The 19,589-nt window shown below is 38.9% G+C and overlaps 1 protein-coding gene across 3 annotated transcripts in view; it reads left to right on the top strand.

The window, feature by feature from the left end:
* USP32 (ubiquitin specific peptidase 32) overlaps positions 1-19,589 on the top strand; it is a 406,702-nt gene that overhangs the window by 328,124 nt on the left and 58,989 nt on the right. For all 3 annotated transcript variants that reach the window (XM_033921901.1, XM_033921902.1, XM_033921903.1), the window contains 3 exons: positions 1,382-1,556; positions 9,224-9,375; positions 13,465-13,576. In XM_033921901.1, the coding sequence (XP_033777792.1) occupies positions 1,382-1,556; positions 9,224-9,375; positions 13,465-13,576 (439 nt within the window). The remainder of the gene's footprint in view (positions 1-1,381; positions 1,557-9,223; positions 9,376-13,464; positions 13,577-19,589) is intronic.

Genomic DNA, 19,589 nt, shown 5'->3' on the forward strand with positions numbered 1-19,589 from the left:
TCCATATCAGTGACTTCCATACGCTCCATTTTCAATTGATGGAGCATCAGCATATGCCATTCAGAGACTGAGGGAAATGAAGATTCCAGCCAATGCAACAGAATCAGTTTCTTGGCCAACAAAAGCGTACTTCGCAAAGGATTTTCACTTTAAAAACTATAACTGCAGGTCTCAATATGGAAACTGATTTCTTATAATAAGAGCATAAGGTGGTGTCTGTTGATTGGTGGATGAGGTAATATAAATTATTTAAAGTAGGCATCCTGAAAGTGGGGTGCATTTTGAATTGACATGAGAGCTATATTATTCAGCAAACATGTGAGTTATGCATTTGGAAGGTGTTTTGTTTTTTTAAAAAAAACCAAAAAAAACCCCAACCTTATGGGGATTGAATGTTGATAATTTTGAATGAAGAAAATATTAATGGGTTAAAAACTTGTATAGTAAACTTGTACTGAAATTATATATGTTTAACCTGTAATCCATTCAGAGCTCTTTGGGGACAACAGGATAGATAACGAAATAAATAAATAGTTATAATATGAACAGGCCTTAAAGCAGCACATTTTGTTGCTAATCATGGCCCATGTCAGCAACATGTCCTTTTAAGTTAAATAAAAGCATTCTAGTGGTTTAAGTAACCAGAAATTTATTAAAAATTATTAGATTATGATCAAGTTGTATAAAACCAGTGACGAGTTTGGTGAGCCATAGGGCGATTTTTCTTTTTGTGAAATGAATCACCAGCTGAGGTTTTATATGAACCCCCCCCCCCCACATTTGGTCAAGTAATATATGAAATTAATAAACCCCTCATCATAATAAACGATATGCTGTGAGATTGGCATCATGAAAAGCTGAAGCATTGGAACAGTTTATTATACCGTACCAAATGGCAATATGTTTAATAAATTGCTGTTTAAGATGAAGCAGAAGGAAGAGGTGGAAAGGAGGTTTATTGTAGAATAGTTACTCGTTCAGTGCAGACATGTTCCTTGCTGCTCTGCTGCTGGTGCATAGCACTATGTAATATAGATATGTGCCCCACCATTTATTCTTGAAGGAATTTGATTGTCCATGTTGAAATACCAAGTCAATTATTTCCCATTAGAACTTTTCTAGAACTTATATTGCTTGAGTGAAAAAGGAGTCGGTGTCAGCTATGTTCTGGAAGTGTATTGCAACAGATCATATTCCATAGAATGGTATACCTTTTTAAAATGCCTTTCTGCTCTGAAAATTATTCATCTTCATTTTTATTCAGTAATTGTATGCACACAATTTCAACATAGTAGGATTGACTTTACCTGTGTACATGCTCACCCATCTTCTGTGGTTAATTGTGATTCCATTAACTCATGAGTAATTCTGTCCTTTTCAGGCTTGGGAGAATCATCTGAGGAGAAATAAGTCTATTGTTGTAGATTTATTTCATGGACAATTACGATCTCAAGTTAAATGCAAAACATGTGGTCACATAAGTGCTCGATTTGACCCTTTTAACTTCCTGTCGCTGCCTCTTCCCATGGACAGTTATATGCACTTAGAAATTACAGGTCAGTACTACATTTATGGAGGTTACTTCTAGATTCTGGAAAGTAATTTTTTGATCTTTGTGACCAAGATTAATTCTGGTGTGTTGTAGTGAGTGACTTCCATTATGGCAGGCTGTCTTGCCTAAGTGGTGTTAGATTGAAAAATGTAACTGGTCTCTCATAAGACAAATCTAGGTACAGTATATATGCTCTTTGAAAGCTTACAGAATGCAAGAAAGCAAATGAAGCTAGCTGTAATTAAGAAGTAGGACACCAATCTAGGAAGTTTGAAAAACTCCCTTAGGAGTCTATTTGCTAAGCTGTAATGATGTTAGCATTTATTATTATTTATTAATTGTTTCTCCAATCCCTTCCCCTCCCATCTACTGATCACCATCTCTCCTACTATTATCCCCACTATCTGCCATATCCTTAACCTATCCCTCTCTACTGTGACTGTACCTGATTCCTTCAAACACACTGTAGTTAAGCCACACCTCAAAAAACCTCTTGCTGGACCCTACCTGCCCTTCCAATTATCACCCCATCTCACTCCTTTCCTTCTTATCCAAGCTACTTGAACATTCTGTTCACTGCTGTTGTCTTAACTTTCTTTCATCTCAAGCTATTCTTGACTCTTTAATCTGGCTTTTGCCTTCTATGCTCTTGCTAGAGTCTCCAGTGACCTGCTTCTGGCCAAATCCAAAGGGCACTACTCCATTCTCATTCTCCTTGATCTGTCTGCGGTGTTTGACACTGTAGATCACTGCCTACTCATTAGTACGCTGAACTCGATTGGATTTCAGGGTTCTGTTATCTCATAGTTTTCTTTCTACTTTTCCCATAGCACTTTTAGCATGCGTTCTGGAGGATCTTACTCTGCTGCCATTCCACTATGGATTGGTGTACCTCAGGGAGCCTCTTCTTTATTCCATCTACACTTCTTCCTTTGGAGCTCTGATCTCCTCCAACTGCTTCTGGTACCATCTCTATACTAGTAACAGCAATCAAGTTGAATAGTCCTTATATTAGATCAAACAATGTATTCAGGAACACACTAATACTAGAAGAAATAAATTGCAGTTCTCAATAACCAGTGGAGAAAAGACTTCAGTGTCACGTTGGATCAAAACTCAAAATCCTCTGGGCATAACATCTTCAAATATTAATCTGAAGGTGTGAACACATTCTTGGTCTTAAAAACTGACCAAGGATGTGTTCACACTTTCAGATTAATATTTGAAAATGTTATATCCGGAAGATTTTGAGTTTTGATCCAACATGACATTGAGGTCTTTTCTCCACTGGTTATTGAGAACTGCAATTTATTTCTTCTAGTATTAGTGTGTTCCTGAATACATTGTTTGATCTACCATCTCTATACTGACAACTCACAAATCTACCTCTCTATTTCTCATAATTTCTACAATGATCCAGGTCCGAGTCTCGACCTGCCTGTCTGACTTTGGTATGTGGATGTCTTGCCACCATCTAATGCTAAACATGGCCAAGACTGAACTCCTTGTCTTTCCTCCTAAAACTGCCTCTCTTCTCCCTATGTTTTCTATTTCAGTGGATAATGCTCTCATCCTTCCTTTTACTTTTTTCTATACAACATCATTATAATCCGAAGCTTCCTTTCTGATCACACTGCCAAGACCATTATCCACGCCCTCATCACCTCTCACCTGGATTGCTGCAACGTGCTTCTTGTTGGTCTCATGTTAACCCTTCTTTTTCCCCTTCAATTTGTTCTGAATTCTGCTACCCGCCTTGTATTCTGCCAGGGTTGCTATGCTCATGTTACTCCTCTCCTCAATTTACTTCATTGGCTCCGTGTCCTCTTTCACATATAGTTCAAACTCCTCTTACTGACCTACAAGTGTACTCACTCTGCAGCTCCTCAGTATCTCTCCTTTCTTATCTCTCCCTACACCCTGCCCTGGGAACTCCATTCTTCAAGAAAGACTTTCTTGTCTGTACCCTTCTCCTCTACTATCAACTCCGAACTGTCTCTTCTGCCCTGCTGCTTCATATGCCTGGAACTAGAGGTCTGCATGGGAACGGGGATCGCGGGAATCCCGCGGGTCCCGCGGGTTCCCCCCCTGACCCACGGGACTCCCACAGGGATGCCCCCCTGGCCCACGGGACTCCCACGGGGACGCCTCCTGGCCCACGGGACTCCCATGGGGATGAAAATAGGCCTACCTAAATTCTGGCAATGCAGGCACGCAGCATACGTCAACTAAAGTACAGGTATGTAAAACGAGAGGAGCGAGAACATGGTAAACAGAAGCAGGTATTTTACCTGTAAATCAGGCAAACTCTTATTGGAAATCAATAAAACCCAAAACCATGCAGAGGAGCTGTCGTTAATGTACAGCGGCGCACGGATCCAATGAGTGAACTGAACATCAAATATGTCATACGTGAGCTTCATGAATAATTAAGGATCTTCGCAACACCTTTTCTTTTCCCGCACTTCAGTTATTGTAAAAAAACAGCAATTGTTCTTGATGTTTTATTTCCCTGAAAGTACTGAAAAGTGGAAATGACAAAAATGAATGCTCTAGAGCAGGGCTGCCCAAGTCTGGTCCCGTGCTCTATGGCTGCAAGGCTCCTTTCTCTGGGGCACCAGACCTCCCTCATACAAAGGCCGGGAATGCAGAATTGATTCCATTCTCGGTAGGGGATGCCGATCTATCTCTGCTTTTCCTCCTTTCTGCCTCCTCTGTCATCCCATTCAGCATCTGCCCATCTTTCCCCCCTTTCAACCCAGCATCTGCTTCATTTCTCTTTCTCCCCCTTCTATTCAGCGTCTGCTCCATCTTTCTCTTTCCTCCCTTCCATCTGTATCCTCCCCCTCTCCTCTTTTCCATTCAATATCTTCCTCCCCTCTCCTGTTCTTTACATCCATCATCTGTCTTTTTCTCTCTCCCCAGGCATTCCAGCTTGTCTTATCTTTCCCCTTTCATCCAGTGTGTCTGTTCCCTCCCCCTTTCTATCTACAGTCTGCCTCCTCTCACCTCCTACATCCAGTATCTACCCCCTCCCACCTGAAACCTCAGCTGCCGCCAGACTGATGCAAAGCCTTCTCTCCGATGTCAGCTCTGACTTCGGGGGAAGACTTCTGGGTCAGCTACATATGGCGTGCTGCAGGCTGCCTCCAACCCCTGCTGTTATCTGGACTCAAATGAAGTGGTGGAAGGGAGTGCATTTTTGGACACAGAAGTCATGAACTAGGGAGAGAGGAAGGGAGGGAAAGAGATGCTGAGGTGGGGGAGGGAATAGAAAGGGAGAATTGGGTGTGGGTGTGTCAATGAGCAGGAAAGAGAGATGGTTGTGTACACACGGCAAATGGAAGAAAGAAGAGAATTTTTGGTCGTAGGAAGGGAGGTACAGAATATGATAGGGAAGAAAAAGATGAGAGTGAGAAATGTGGCAAGGGAACAATGGGACAGATTGAAAGGGATGCAAGAGGGAGGAATGTTAGACAGTGGTGAAGGGAATGGAGGGAGAGATGTGGCATGGTGCTGGAGAGGGGTGATAGAAGGAGAAATGTTGGGCATGGGGCTGGTGGACAGGCACGAAAGATGAGAAAGAGATAAATGCTGGACCATGGTAGGGGGAACCAATGGACAGCAACAGAAGAATTTACAGAAGATGGGAAAGTGGAAAAAAGAAACTGGGACCAACTTTATGGAAAAATAAGTCTCCAGACAACAAAGGTAAAAAACTGAATTTATTGACTAAAATATGTTAGTTTTGGGAAATGTATATGGCAGATGTCTTTGTTTTGTGTTCAAAAGAAAAGGAAATGCATTTCTGGTTTTATTTCTACAGTGTTGAAGTACTTGCTGACCCTTGCTGTGACTGGTGGGGATCCCCAAGCATTGCCAGCAGAGGACCTCCTCTAGAGATGGCCAGAAGTCCCCTCCACCAAGCGCAGCAGTCGCTGGCAGTATCCATGAGCCACTGAGGTGCTAGCATCTGTGACTTAGGGACGCTACTGCTGCCTGCCAAGCTTGGCAAAAGGGACCCCCGGCCAACTGCAAAGGAAGTCCTCAGCTGACAGCTTGTGGGTTCTCATCAGCTGAGTATTTATATTTTATATTTACATTAGAGGTTCTGGTAGAAACCCATTTACAAAGTATGTATTCTTCCCAATTAATATTTCCAAATTAATAAAGTCTTTTTGCTTATTTGTAAATGGATCTCTACCAGAGCCTTTAATTCAGTAGCATAATTAAATAAAATAACTATTTCTGAAGTTTATAGGGAGGGGTGGGGATGGAGGGGATTCCTCGCGGGGACGGGTGGGGACGGAGGGGATTCCTCGTGGGGATGGGTGGGGACGGAGGGATTCCTCGCGGGGACGGGTGGGGACGGGTGGGATTCCTCACGGGGACGGGTGGGATTTCTGTCCCCACGCAACTCTCTACCTGGAACAACCTGCCTGAATCAGTATGCCAGGCTCTGTCTCTGGCGGTATTCAAATCCAGGCTCAAAACCCACCTTTTCGAAGCTGTGTTTAGGTCCTAACACTTCCAACCTGTAATGCACTATATCTGTTTCTCATTCTCTCTCTACCTCTTCATCTTTTCATGAACAGTATATATTGATCCATCCTGTGTATCTGTTCTAATTAGATTGTAAGCTCTTTTGAGCAGGGACTGTCTCTTGCGTGTTTAATATACAGCGCTGCGCGTACCTGGTAGCACTATAGAAATAATAAATAGTAGTAGTCATTAAATCAAACTCATCAACTACTTAAAATAACAATGCAACACAAATATTTTAAAGTCACTTATCTAAAATGACAATTCATTTCATACCAAAAATCAACAGGAATTACAAACATGTGACATCATGTTTTAGCTTTTCTTTGAAATAACAAATCGCTTCCTTTGAAGTGTGCTTACTTAGGTGCAAAACCTCTACATTAACTGCATCCTCAGCATTTTGGGGAGGGATTTGATGCAGTTAACAAAGAGCAAAGTTTGCTATCTAGCTTTAGTCTACCTTTTATCTAGCAATAGCAACCTCCACATCATCTGCAAAGTACACATCCCATTCCCCTCCTCAAAATGACATATTAGCTGTTCAACATGGCAATTAGTACACACTAACAGTTAATGTTGTTATCACATGTTTCCCATTTTAAGCAGCTCATGTAACTTAATAGACCTGTTCATGTTTTAACCCAACAGGAATTGAGCTCCAAACTGAGGGGCCAACATAAGTCATTTCTGAATTAGTGCCAAATGGGTGTGCTCTAGCCAGATCATTTAAGCAGGACCTGCTGTAAGAAATGAAGAGATCCCAAAGGGACATAACACACTAGCAAACACAGCAGCACCCACACAAGCATTTATTTTATGTTATATTGCCGGAGAAAAAAAATCAGTCCCAATATTCACCAAAATTTAGTAGTTAAGCATATAAAACAGTTCATTCTAGTGTGACAGACACTATTCCTGAACTTATGGGTTCAGTCAACCCCTTCTTATGAGAATTCTTATAGAGAGCCTCAATAGCATTCTTTTGCTCCGCCTCCGGCTTAACACAGATTGTGATAAAAATTATGATCCGTATTAAACCCAGCAGTTAACCAGGTGAAGGACAAAGGGGACCTTTTGGTCAGTTGACACTATTTTGGATGCCTTCAATTTGACATGTAGGAACTTAAGGTGGAAATTGGCAAATTATTACAATCCATAGCTAACATGTCTATTAGAACTGGGCAAATACCAGAAGACTGGAGGATAGCAAATGTCATCCCAATTTTCAAAAAAGGATCAAGAAGGGATCCAGGAAACTACCGACCTGTGAGCCTCACATCGGTTCCAGGGAAGATAATTGAAACACTAATAAAAGATAATATTGTACAACACTTGGAGGATCACAATCTAATAAGGGCTAGTCAACACGGCTTCAGAAAAGGGAAGTCATGTTTGACAAATTTACTACAATTCTTTGAGGTAGTGAACAAACAAATGGACAGTGGAGATCCAGTGGATATAATTTACTTGGACTTCCAGAAAGCGTTTGACAAGGTCCCACATGCAAGGCTTATGAAGAAACTAATAAGCCATGGAATAGAGGGTGAAGTGCACAGATGGATAGGCAAATGGCTAGAAAACAGAAGGCAGAGGGTAAGCATAAATGGGAAATTCTCGGACTGGGAGAAAGTGACCAGTGGTGTGCCCCAGGGCTCGGTTCTTGGGCCTATCTTGTTCAACATTTTTATAAACGACCTAGAAGAGGAAACAACATGCAATATAATAAAGTTTGCAGATGATACAAAACTAAGTCGAGCGGTTGGCTCTCAAAGGGACTGCGAGGACCTCCAGAAAGATCTGAACCAGCTGGAAACGTGGGCAACAAAGTGGCAGATGAACTTTAACATAAACAAATGCAAGGTGATGCATCTGGGAAAGAAAAACAAAGAACATGAGTATAAGATGTTGGGGGTGACATTAGCAAAATGCGAACAGGAAAGGGATTTGGGGGTACTGATTGACAGTACTCTAAAGCCATCGGTACAATGTGCGGCGGTGGCGAAGAAAGCAAACAGGATGTTAGGCATAATTAAGAAAGGGATCACGAGTAGATCGGAAGATGTCATAATGCCACTTTATAGAACAATGGTCAGACCGCACTTAGAATATTGTGTCCAACACTGGTCTCCATACCTCCATAACTCTGTTAGAGAAAGTGCAGAGGCAAGCCACGAAACTTGTCAAAGGAATGGAGCATTTGAGCTACAAAGAACGACTCAGGAAACTGGGACTGTTTACCCTCGAGAAGAGAAGAATGAGAGGGGATTTGATAGAGACTTTTAAAATATTAAAAGGATTTAATAAAATAGACCAGGAAGCAGCATTGCTAACATATTCAGAGGTGACACGGACAAGAGGTCATAGCCTGAAACTGAGTGGCAGCAGGTTCAGGACAAATGTCAGGAAGTTCTGCTTCACACAGCGAGTGGTGGGTGCTTGGAATGCACTCCCGGAGGAGGTTGTGGCAGAGACTACTGTACTGGGATTCAAGCGCAAGTTGGATGCACACCTTCTTGCATATCATATTGAGGGATATGGTAATGTCGGGTCTCCAAAAAAGAGTACCTAAATGGGCCGCCGCGTATGCGGAGCACCGGACTGGATGGACCTTGGTCTGATCCGGTGGAAGCGTTTCTTATGTTCTTAAGAGAGGAATTATTTTTTAAAGGAAGAGGGTTGTAAGTAGGGAGCTTCAAGCCTGTTTAGGTGTTACCTGGAAAGATAGAATCGTGCATTAAGTGGACAGAAATGCTAGGAACTTTACCTCTGTGCATTCCTAGCTGTGGTAAGCAGCCATACTGCAGTGTTCACTAAATTTCAGGATTACCACTTGTCAGTATCGTGATAACTAATCTGTGGTGTAAAAAAAATATATTAAGTTTTAACTCAGTTTGGTAAATAGGATCTTTTGTTTGGAAAGGACAGCTGTCAAACTTTAACTTTCTACATGATTTGCTAACTGGGAAACTGGTTGGGTTATAAACTGCAGGACATCTATGAAAAATGGGACCTGTGCAGCACCTTGGCAGTCAAATTGGAAAGGAAGAAACAATCTCTTTAAATTAAAATTAAAAGAAGCTTATTTTTCTAAATCTTTTTTTTCTTTAAAATTCTCTTTCTTGCTAGTAATTAAATTAGACGGTACCACTCCTGTCCGATATGGGCTAAGACTGAACATGGATGAGAAATACACAGGACTGAAAAAACAGCTGAGTGAACTCTGTGGATTAAAACCAGAGCAAATTCTTCTGGCAGAAGTGCATGGCTCCAACATAAAGGTAACAATTTAAACAAATTATAAAAAGTGTTTTTTGTTTGTTTTTTTTAAAGTTCTTAAATTCATTCTTCCAATTCAGTACTTAGGCATCATTTTTCTTTGAAGATTTCAATGCTGTTTAAACTGTCAGTCTCAGCAACATTGTGGCATTCTGAGTAAGTCTATACATTAAGAGAGCAGTCTTTGACCCTCTGATATTTGGTATCTACAGGCCTGCAAGTGGATTTTCAAAGAAAACTCCTTGCAAAGTATGCAGGGGAAAAGCAGGAAGAAGCCGCTACTGGGTTTGCAAAATTAAATCCCTGCATACACTTTTGATAGCCCATCCTAGTCCTGCTCCACCACTTCCCATATTTCCAAAGAGGGCCTGGTAAAAATGTCAAAGGTGGGGTTTCTCTATTGATAAATAGGATGATTCAACCATACAAATGGGTAATCTCATGCAGCAGCGAAAGCTTGTTTGCTCAATGTGTATTAAGAACAGGTAAAAAATGAAATAGCATGTTTAGGAATTGTTCAGAAAGTAAAGAAAAATAGAACAGAAAATATTGTAGTGTTTTTCTAGTGATCCCCAGGGTAACTACATCTCATATGCAGTGCTAGTTATACCATCTCAAAAATGCATATAGGAGAACTAGAAAAAATTATAGGATGGAATGACTTTCTTGTGAAGAAGAGATAAATTAGGGTGTTCAACTTAGAGAAGAGACAGCTAAGATGGGGTATGATGAAAGATGTATGCAAGGTCAAGACAACATAGTTGGATTTATAAATGGTTTAGAGCAAGTTCCCGAAGGAAAAATTATAAACTATTATTCATGTAGGCATGGGAAGGCCCCAGTTGACTCTAGGTTTGACAAAAGGAGTGATGTACTTCTTTTGGATCTTGTCAGGCACTTGTGACCAAGATTGGCCATTGTTGGAGAGATGGTACTGGGTTTAATAGATCTTTGGTATTGCTCAGCATGGTTCATCTTATATTATTATGTACTATAACTATATAACTATAAATAACTCTATATAACTATAAAATAATGCCCCATCTTTAAGAGTTTAATTTTTTTTTTAAATAGGACTTCTAAACTGTGTGGCAGGTATGTACCCCCAGTTTCCCTTTGAAAGTTACCTCACAGAAAGTACATGCATCCATTTACATATGTCACTTGGATACAGAACTTTCCTGGTTTATTTTATGCATATATTCATATTCATATTTTTTTAAAAAAATTCTTTATTCATTTATAATTTACAACAAGTGTACAATAAATAACAAACATGTAAGATACAGCATCACTTGAAAATCAGCAATCTTTCAACAAGAAAATTTAACCCTCCCCCCTCCCACATCACTTTTCCAGCAAAATAGATATACCACATAAATATAATATCTTATCATTAGAATATATTGTTAATAAAAACCCATCCCCCATACCACAATAAAAATTTAAAACTTGGGAAAAATGTAAATTATTCTTTATAATAACTTATAAATGGCCCCCACACATCCTTAAATTTATGATAATAGCCTTTTTGTACTGCCAACGCTCTCTCCATTTTAAATATATGACATACTGAGTTCCACCAAAACGGATAGTTCAATCTTGTACAATCTTTCCAGTTATATGTTATTTGTTGAATGGCAACTCCAGTTAAAATCATTAAAAGCTTATTATTATTAGCCGATATTTGAGGCTTAGCTCTCATCAGTATGCCAAACAAAATTGTATCATAAGATAATGCTACATAATTTTCAAGCAATTGATTTATTTGATCCCAAATTGACAACCAAAAAGTTTTAATTAATGGACAATAAAACAATAAATGATCTAAAGTGCCAGCTTCCAAGTGACAATGCCAACATCTATTAGACCTAGAGCAGTCCAATTTTTGTAAACGAACAGGGGGTCCAGAGTGCTCTTTGCAACAGGAAAAACCATGTTTGCCTCATAGATGCAGACATTGTACACCTCATCCTCCAGGACCAAATACGTGGCCATTGAGACGCATTAATGTGATGCTTAATCTCAATGCTCCAAATATCTCTAAGTCCACACTTTGGTTTTATATTTTATAAAACGTGCACGTAAGGGGATATCTAGATGTAGGTGTGCAAGGTTCTGTTACAGAAATCATTGGCATATCTAAATGTAGGCACACTCATATATACCAGGTTAATGGCAGATATAAATGGGAAAAGGTAAATGTGCTAAACACACATGCAACTGATAATATTCTATAAGTTGCACATGTCCCGCCCATGTTCCATCCACATGTACATCCCCTTGTTCATGCACTCTATAGCACTTACACACATCCTTGCAAAATAGCTCCTGGAAAACAGGAACAGTGCTTATACAGAAATCTGTGCAATGCATGTGGCCATAGAGCCCTCAGCCCCAGGCAAAAAAAAAATCAACAAAAACCTAGTTAGAGATACTATAGGGTTCTGCTGAAGTGGAAGGACTGACAAATAGAAATCGCTCAGGATATGTCACCCCTTATATTGCATGAGTATTAAAAGGGATTATGCAATTCATACGAGCAGAGGGCATTTGCAATAAGTGGGGGTACCCTTTAGGACTTTATCTCATCACTAAGGTACAACCCAATAGATCTGACCTCAGAATAAGCATGGAGAACCTGATTTTTTTTTTTATTCCACAATTTATATACTGCGCTATCCCATGTACTTAACAGTTTACATAAGAGCATTTATAATAAATCTACATAATGGAAATAAAAGCAAAATCAAACAATCAAACATCCCAGACAAAGTGCAAAAGCAATTCTCCAAGAACCAGCTCCCTGCAACAGTCTGCTAAATGGGAACAGGTTCCTAAAGGAGGAGGGGAGACTGAGAGGAGACATGATTGAAACATTCAAGATAATGAAGAGAATAAGTAGATAAAGACAGGTTGTTCATCCTCTCCAAGGTAGAGAGAACGAGAGGGCACTGTCTAAAGTTAAAAGGGGATAGATTCCGTACAAACGTAAGCAAGTTCTTCTTCACCCAGAGAGTGGTAGAAAACTGGAATGCTCTTCCGGAGACTGTTATAGGGAAAAACACCCTTCAGGGATGCAAGACAAAGTTAGACAAGTTCCTGCTGAACCAGAACGTACGCAGGTATAGCTAGTCTCAGTTAGGACACTGGTCTTTGGCCAAAGGGCCGCTGCGTGAGCGGACTGCTGGGCAGGATGGACCACTGGTCTGACCCAGCAGCAGCAATTCTTATGTTCTTATGTAACCAGTTTTCAGAGAAAGACATGTGGGAGAAGAGACCTAGGCCCATGAGATGACTTAAGCCAAAACAGGAAGTCTGCAGGCTTATGTTGTGTTGCTGGGTTTTATAGGGTAACATTTTTTGGAATGAATATTATATAACTGGGGGGATGAAAAAGAGAATGGGAAAGTGATAGAAATATGAATGAGTAAGGGGGAGGAGAATAGGAAAGTATATCAGGAGCTGTAAAAAACTAGATGGGTGGCAGCCACAGGAGAGGACCAATAGAGGGAGGGGTATAAAGGAAAGAAGAGGAGAGAGATTGGGGAACTGGTAATTCTGGATCAGAAAAGGCAGTACAAAAATGCAAAAAGAATCTAAAGTGATGGAAAGCATCTTTAAGGATTGTCTAGATAGGTAGTAATACCATATTTATGGGAACTTTGAATATTAGAAGGCTACACCCACACATGCATGTTCATACACAGACACACTTTGTAAAATCATTCTTGTCTCTTCAAAATAAATCTAAAACTGTAGAAGCAAAATAATAAGAGCAAATGTAAAAAAAGACACGACTGAGTAAAAAATATTGAATAAATAGATTTTTAAATATTTTTGGAAAAATAAAAATTTGGCAATATACATTTGATTCTTAAGGGCTGCATCACATCTTCTGTGCTGATACTCACTACCTGGCTTTGTAAAAGGGGCCCATAGTGAGCATTCAGTATTTTAATTTCAGTTAATGGTATCTGCAGGAACATAATGATACTGTTTATATCTATATGCTTTGAGACAATGTAGTACGTGTTGAAACAGTTTGTCCAGTATAATAAATACTTTTCAACTTTTGTTTCCTCTTAAAGAATTTTCCTCAGGACAACCAGAAAGTGAGATTATCGGTGAGTGGGTTTTTATGTTCCTTTGAGATACCAGTCCCAGGATCTCCAACTTCAGCATCCAGTCCCATGCAAGCAGGTAATAACAAAAACAGCAATAAGAGAATGCCTTAGAAAAGTGAGTTTGACTCAGGATCACTAACAACTGCTGTAGAAGGGTACATGCTAAAATATTGAGAGGATAGGGAGAATTTGTTTATTTTTTTGTTTGTTTTTTTTCAAATGAGAAGCAGGGCCTTTGAAAGAGGAGGAGTAGATCAGCAAGATGGAAGGCAGAGATCAAGGGAGGTTGGGAGAATTACAGTGAAAAAAGCAAATGGACAGGCTAGATGGGGCCTGTAATTGTTGTTGGCTATCATATTTTTTAAATTTGTTTGTTGTTTTTTTTATTCTGTAACATACCACATTTCCTCTGGTTATATATAACATTCTATAATAAAGAAATCTAACAGAATTCTTGTCTGCTATCTTTTATTTGATAATTGGATCATAAAAGGAAAATAGAAAGTCACAAGCCCTATAAACTCAAACTGTAGTGTAGATCAATGTACAATCTAAACACTGCCCCCATACTTTCTTCCCTCCTTCTTTCTCAAGTGCTATTATATACCTGACTGACTATTTCTCTCCTTCCTTCCACCCCCTTCCCCATTTATATCCATTTTCCTTAAAGTAGAAATAGGATTTAGATGGAATAGAAGTGAATAAAATAAATACATAAATAGACATATAACTTACTAGATACAGCAACAACTCATCCAGAAAGTTACAAAATATATTAGAAGCACATCAAAATGCTTCACAAGTTCAGTGTTCATGACTCCACAATAAGAAAGAGATTGGGCAAAAGTGGAATTCATGGGAAAATAGCAAGTCAAAAAACACTGCTATCCATGCTCGTCTTGCATTTGCAAAAAAGATACCTGGATGATCTTTTGGAATGAGTGTACTATGGACCGATGAGTCAAAGGTTAAGCTCTCTGGATAACACAGGTCTTGTTATGTCTGGCATAAAGCAATAACAGCATGCCACAGTAAGAAAATCATATCAACAGTCAAACATAGAAACAGAAAAATGAAGGCAGATAAGACCACAAGGCCTATCCAGACTTCCCATCCATGCCATCTACTACCCATTCCTCTCCCTTAGAGATCTTATGTTCTTGTACCAAGCTTTCTTGAATTCAAATAGTCTTTGTCTCCTTTGGGAGGCCATTCCATGCATTCATCACCCTTTCTGTGAAGAAGTATTTCCTTAGATTATTCCTGAGTCTCTCGCCTTTCACCTTCTTCCTTTGTCCTCTCATAACCAGGTGGGAATATGGTGCTGTATTCTCAGAATTGTCCATGATTGCCATTAGATGTATAGATATAGCCTGTCATAAATGTCTTACCATAAAGAATGCCTTTGAGCATAACAAGTTTCCTTCCCTCCCCCCTTTATCTGCATATTCCTCCAGCACTTTGCATGGTAAGGTTGGTCTAACCAGGATTGCCTCCCCATCTATCCCGTTTCTTCCCTGCAGTTGAGGTGCTAAACAACTGAGAATAATTCTTGTGCCTCAGAAACCCTTCCTCTCTCGTGAAGTAGGTCTTCTGGAGTAGCACTATATTTCAATTCAATACACCAGTTCTTTAAAGAGCAATGCATTTTGGATTTGCTATTAGGTCATGTGCATTTAGGTTATTGGTGGTTACCAGTAAAGGTTTTTGCATTGCACAGAGTCTTAATAGATAGGGGAGGATTTTTTTTTTTTTTTAATGTCTATGAGGTTAAGATATCTACTAATTTCCATCATTAAGCAATGGTGAAGGTTAGGTTCTGAAGCTTTTTCCTCCACTATATTATTATTTCTCTATTTCATTTTTGCTTGTGTGATATAAGAACATAAGAATAGCCACACTAGTTCTGATCAGTGGTCCATCTAGCCCAGTATCCTGTTTCTACAGTAGCCATTCCAGGTCACATATACCTGGCAGAAATCCAAATAGTAGCAACATTCCACGCTAGCAACTTCCCCCGTGTTTGTCTCAATATTAGGACTATAAACTTTTCCTCCAAGGACTTGTCCAACCCTTTTATAAACCCAGCTATGTTAACTGCTGTTACCACATCATCTAACAACAAGTTCTAGAGCTTAACTATTCTTTGAGTGAAAAAGAATATTTCCTCCTATTAGTTTTAAAAGAATTTCCATGTAACTTTATTGAGTGTCCCCTAGTCTTTGTAATTTTGAGTAAAAAATGGATTCACTGGTATCTGTGCTACATCACTCAGGATTTTGTAGACCTCAATCACATCTCACCTCAGCCATCTCTTTTCCTAGCTGAAGAGCCCTAACCTGTTTAGCCTTTTGTTATACAAGAGGAGTTCCAACCCCTTTCTTATTTAGCTCACTCTTTCAACCTTTTCTTTTTTCTTTTTTAATCTTTATTAACTCGGCTGAATTAACACACATATAATATCCCTATAGTTCTCCTCTATATACCTCTCTGTCTCCCTTATCTTCTCCAAGTCTGGTACTCTAGCTTCAAGAGAATGGACTCATTCTCTGAGAGCTAGGAGCTCTTTGCATTGAGCACACACACACATGATCTTTCGCCAAATGGAAGATAATCATACTGTACATATGACACTCAATGCAAAAGCCTGGATAGCTTGCCTCTTGCTGCTGGATTGCTGTTTGCATCTTGGTATTGCTAAGGTTTAATTAAAACTACTTATGGTACTAGGACTAATATTTTTTTAAAACCCTTAAGATTATATAGTATTTTTTAAAATTCTTTATTGATTTTCAAACGTTAATAGTGCAATACAGATAATTAAAGCATAAACACTAGAGAAAACGCACTTTAAATACATAAACAATTCAAAATACAATAATTTCCTTCCCCCCATATTTAAAACAAGAAGTAGTACATATATAATTCCAATAATATTGAGAACTAATTATAACAAAACAATAATTGCATTCATAAGAAAACCACAATATCCCTCCCCACCCCACTCCCTCCACCTTGAATGTGTATATTTAAGGGGAAAAAATTATTTTCAATCTTTACAGTATCTTGTTAATGGCTCCCAAATATCTTGAAACTTAGCAAAATTCCCTTGCTGCATAGCTAGTACCCTTTCCATTTTATATATATGACATAATGAATTCCACCAAAAGCTATAGTTCAGCCTATCCCAATTTTTCCGATTATACGTAATCTGTTGTAGGCAACCCCAGTCATAATAAGTAGAAGTATATTATTATTAGAGGAAATTTGGCTCTTAACCTTCATTGACATGCCAAACAAAATGGTATCATAAGATAATGCTACTGGATTATCTAGCAAATTATTTATTTGACCCCATATTCATTTCTAAAAAGTATCAATGGACAATAGAATAACAAATGATCTAATGTCCCAGCTTCAAGATGACAGTGCCAGCATCTATTAGACTTAGAGCTATCTAACTTTTGTAAACAAACCGGGGTCCAAAATGCTCTATGTAACAGAAAAATCCAAGTTTGTCTCATAGATGCAGACACTGTACAGCTCATCCTCCAAGCCCAAATACGTGGCTATTGAGATGCAGTAATTGATCCTTGATTTCAATGCTCCAAATGTCCCGAAGACCAGTTTTTGGTTTCTTATTCAAAAATCCAGATATTAATTTATACCACTGAGCGGCCTGATGTCCCAGGAAGTCCACCTGAAAACATAAGATCGGCATACTATACTGATTACTAAGATTTTCCATTCAGGGAACCCCACCTGAATGGCCTGCTTCAACTGCAACCATCTATAATTTTGTGGTTTATTAAGACCAAATTTATGTTGCATCATCCAAAGTATATATACCAGCCTTCATCCAATACTTCCAGATGAACTTAATTCCGCCAATTTGAATCTTGGAGTTCAGCCATAGAGTCTGATGAGTTGATTTATGAACCGAAATAGGTGTTAAATTATTCACACATCTTAAGGTTTTCCATGTATCTACTAGAATTCTATTATTCTTATATAATCTGGGCATCTTAATACTTAACACAGGACTCAACCTCAATGGTGACATGAGTTGCCATTCCAACCTTAGCCAATCTGGGAGATGTTCCATGAGCTCCGGGAGGATCCAGTACATACTCTGACATATAATATAGGATTGATGGTACCTATAAAAGGTGGGAAAATTTACCCCACCCTCCGTAATTGGCTTTTGTAAAGATACTAGAGCAATTCTTGCAATTTTACCTAGCCAAATAAATTTTGTAAGAATACTATTCAATTTTTTTATAAAAGGACCCTGGAAAAAAAACTGGCAACATACCCATTTGGTAACAAACCACAGGCAAAATCATAATTTTAATAGTTTGAACTCTTTCCCACCTAGATAGATGTAATGGATCCCAATGCTCACACATTTCTGTGACCTTCTGCAATAAAGATTTTTCATTTACTTTCATTGTCTCTTCCAGCGTATTTTTTATCCAAATACCTAGATATTTTATATCCTCTTCCTTCCAAAGAAAGGGGAATGAATCAAATAAACCTTTTGCACAATGTACATTAAGCGGAAGAACCTCTGATTTACTCCAATTTATTTTATATCCTGAAAAATTCCCAAATTTCTCTATCAAATCCAGTAAATGTGGAATGGTTGTTTCAGGATTCCTCAAATGAAGTAAAATGTCATCCGCTTAAGCAGATACCTTGCATTCACGACCTGGTGTAAGGAATACACCAGGAATCTGCCTGTTGAATAGCAAATAACAAAGGTTCCAGTACAATGTCAAAAAGCAAAGGAGATAAAGGACATCCTTGTCTAATACCCTGCTGCAAACAGAAATGCTCTGACATATTATTAAGAAACTATTTAATAGCAAGACCACCAGTAATACCAAAGAGGTGGGTTTGTGGTGGTTATTGTTCATTTAGTCCTTTAGTTTATTTATCATCAAAATCTTTTTTCATATCAAGCAGCATTCTGGGGTAAGGATTTAGAACAATTGCTCTTGCTTACTGATACTTATGGGGAATTTAGGAGACATCTAAAAACATATCTGTTTTCAAAGTATTTAGGCAGCTAATTTGTAAAAATTTTATTATGTACTATTTTGATCATTTTAGTTCTCTAATTATTGGCTTTTAACTTTTTTAGTTCTATTCAACTTCTTTTATTGGGTTTGTTTGTTTTTTAAATAACTACTGTAAACCGCATAGAATTTTGCGGCCTTGCGGTATATAAATTGATTATTATTATTAATTATATATATTGAGTTAATAAACATAAGTTCCTATCCATTTGTCTTTCAGTTGCTGCTCCATTGACCTCTTCTCCCCTTCCCCCTAACTCTTTCCATCTGTTCTTTCTCCCTTTCCTTCCCCAAACAATGGCCACTACTTCCAAAACTTTCTATTCTGTAGAAGAAATGATTTGGCTGCAGAAAAAAACATTCTTGTTCAATCTTTCTCTTCCCCTTTACCCTACTCTCTCCCCTATTCTTATTCTCTTAAAACCAATACCCCCACCTTTCTCCAGCTTTTCAGGAATGCATAAAGAATGTTCTGAATAGTCCTAGAGAACATAAGAATTGCCACTGCTGGGTCAGACCAGTGGTCCATCGTGCCCAGCAGTCAGCTCCTGCGGCGGCCCTTAGCTCAAAGACCAGTGCCCTAACTGAGTCTAGCCTTACCTGCATATGTTCTGATTCAGCAGGAACTTATCTAACTTTGTCTTGAATCCCTGGAGAGTGTTTTCCCCTATAACAGCCTCCGGAAGAGCGTTCCAGTTTTCTACCACTCTCTGGGTGAAGAAGAACTTGCTTACGTTTGTACGGAATCTATCCCCTTTTAACTTTAGAGCGTGCCCTCTTGTTTTCTTTACCTTGGAGATGGTGACAATGAGATACTTGAATGACTGGCCTCAAAGGTGTGGATAAATTTCCACAATTGAATGTGGATGATTATGCAGATTATTTAGAATAGAAGTTAAGATGTCGAGTATCAAGTTTTTATCTTGCTGACGTTGATTCATCTGAACTGGATGTGAGTAAAAAGAAATGGTCTTCTATAAAGGAGGTGACAGAGCAGGAAGTAGTAGT

Source organism: Geotrypetes seraphini, chromosome 15 (assembly GCF_902459505.1).
Source record: "Geotrypetes seraphini chromosome 15, aGeoSer1.1, whole genome shotgun sequence".
Classification (NCBI taxonomy): Eukaryota; Metazoa; Chordata; class Amphibia; order Gymnophiona; family Dermophiidae; genus Geotrypetes; species Geotrypetes seraphini.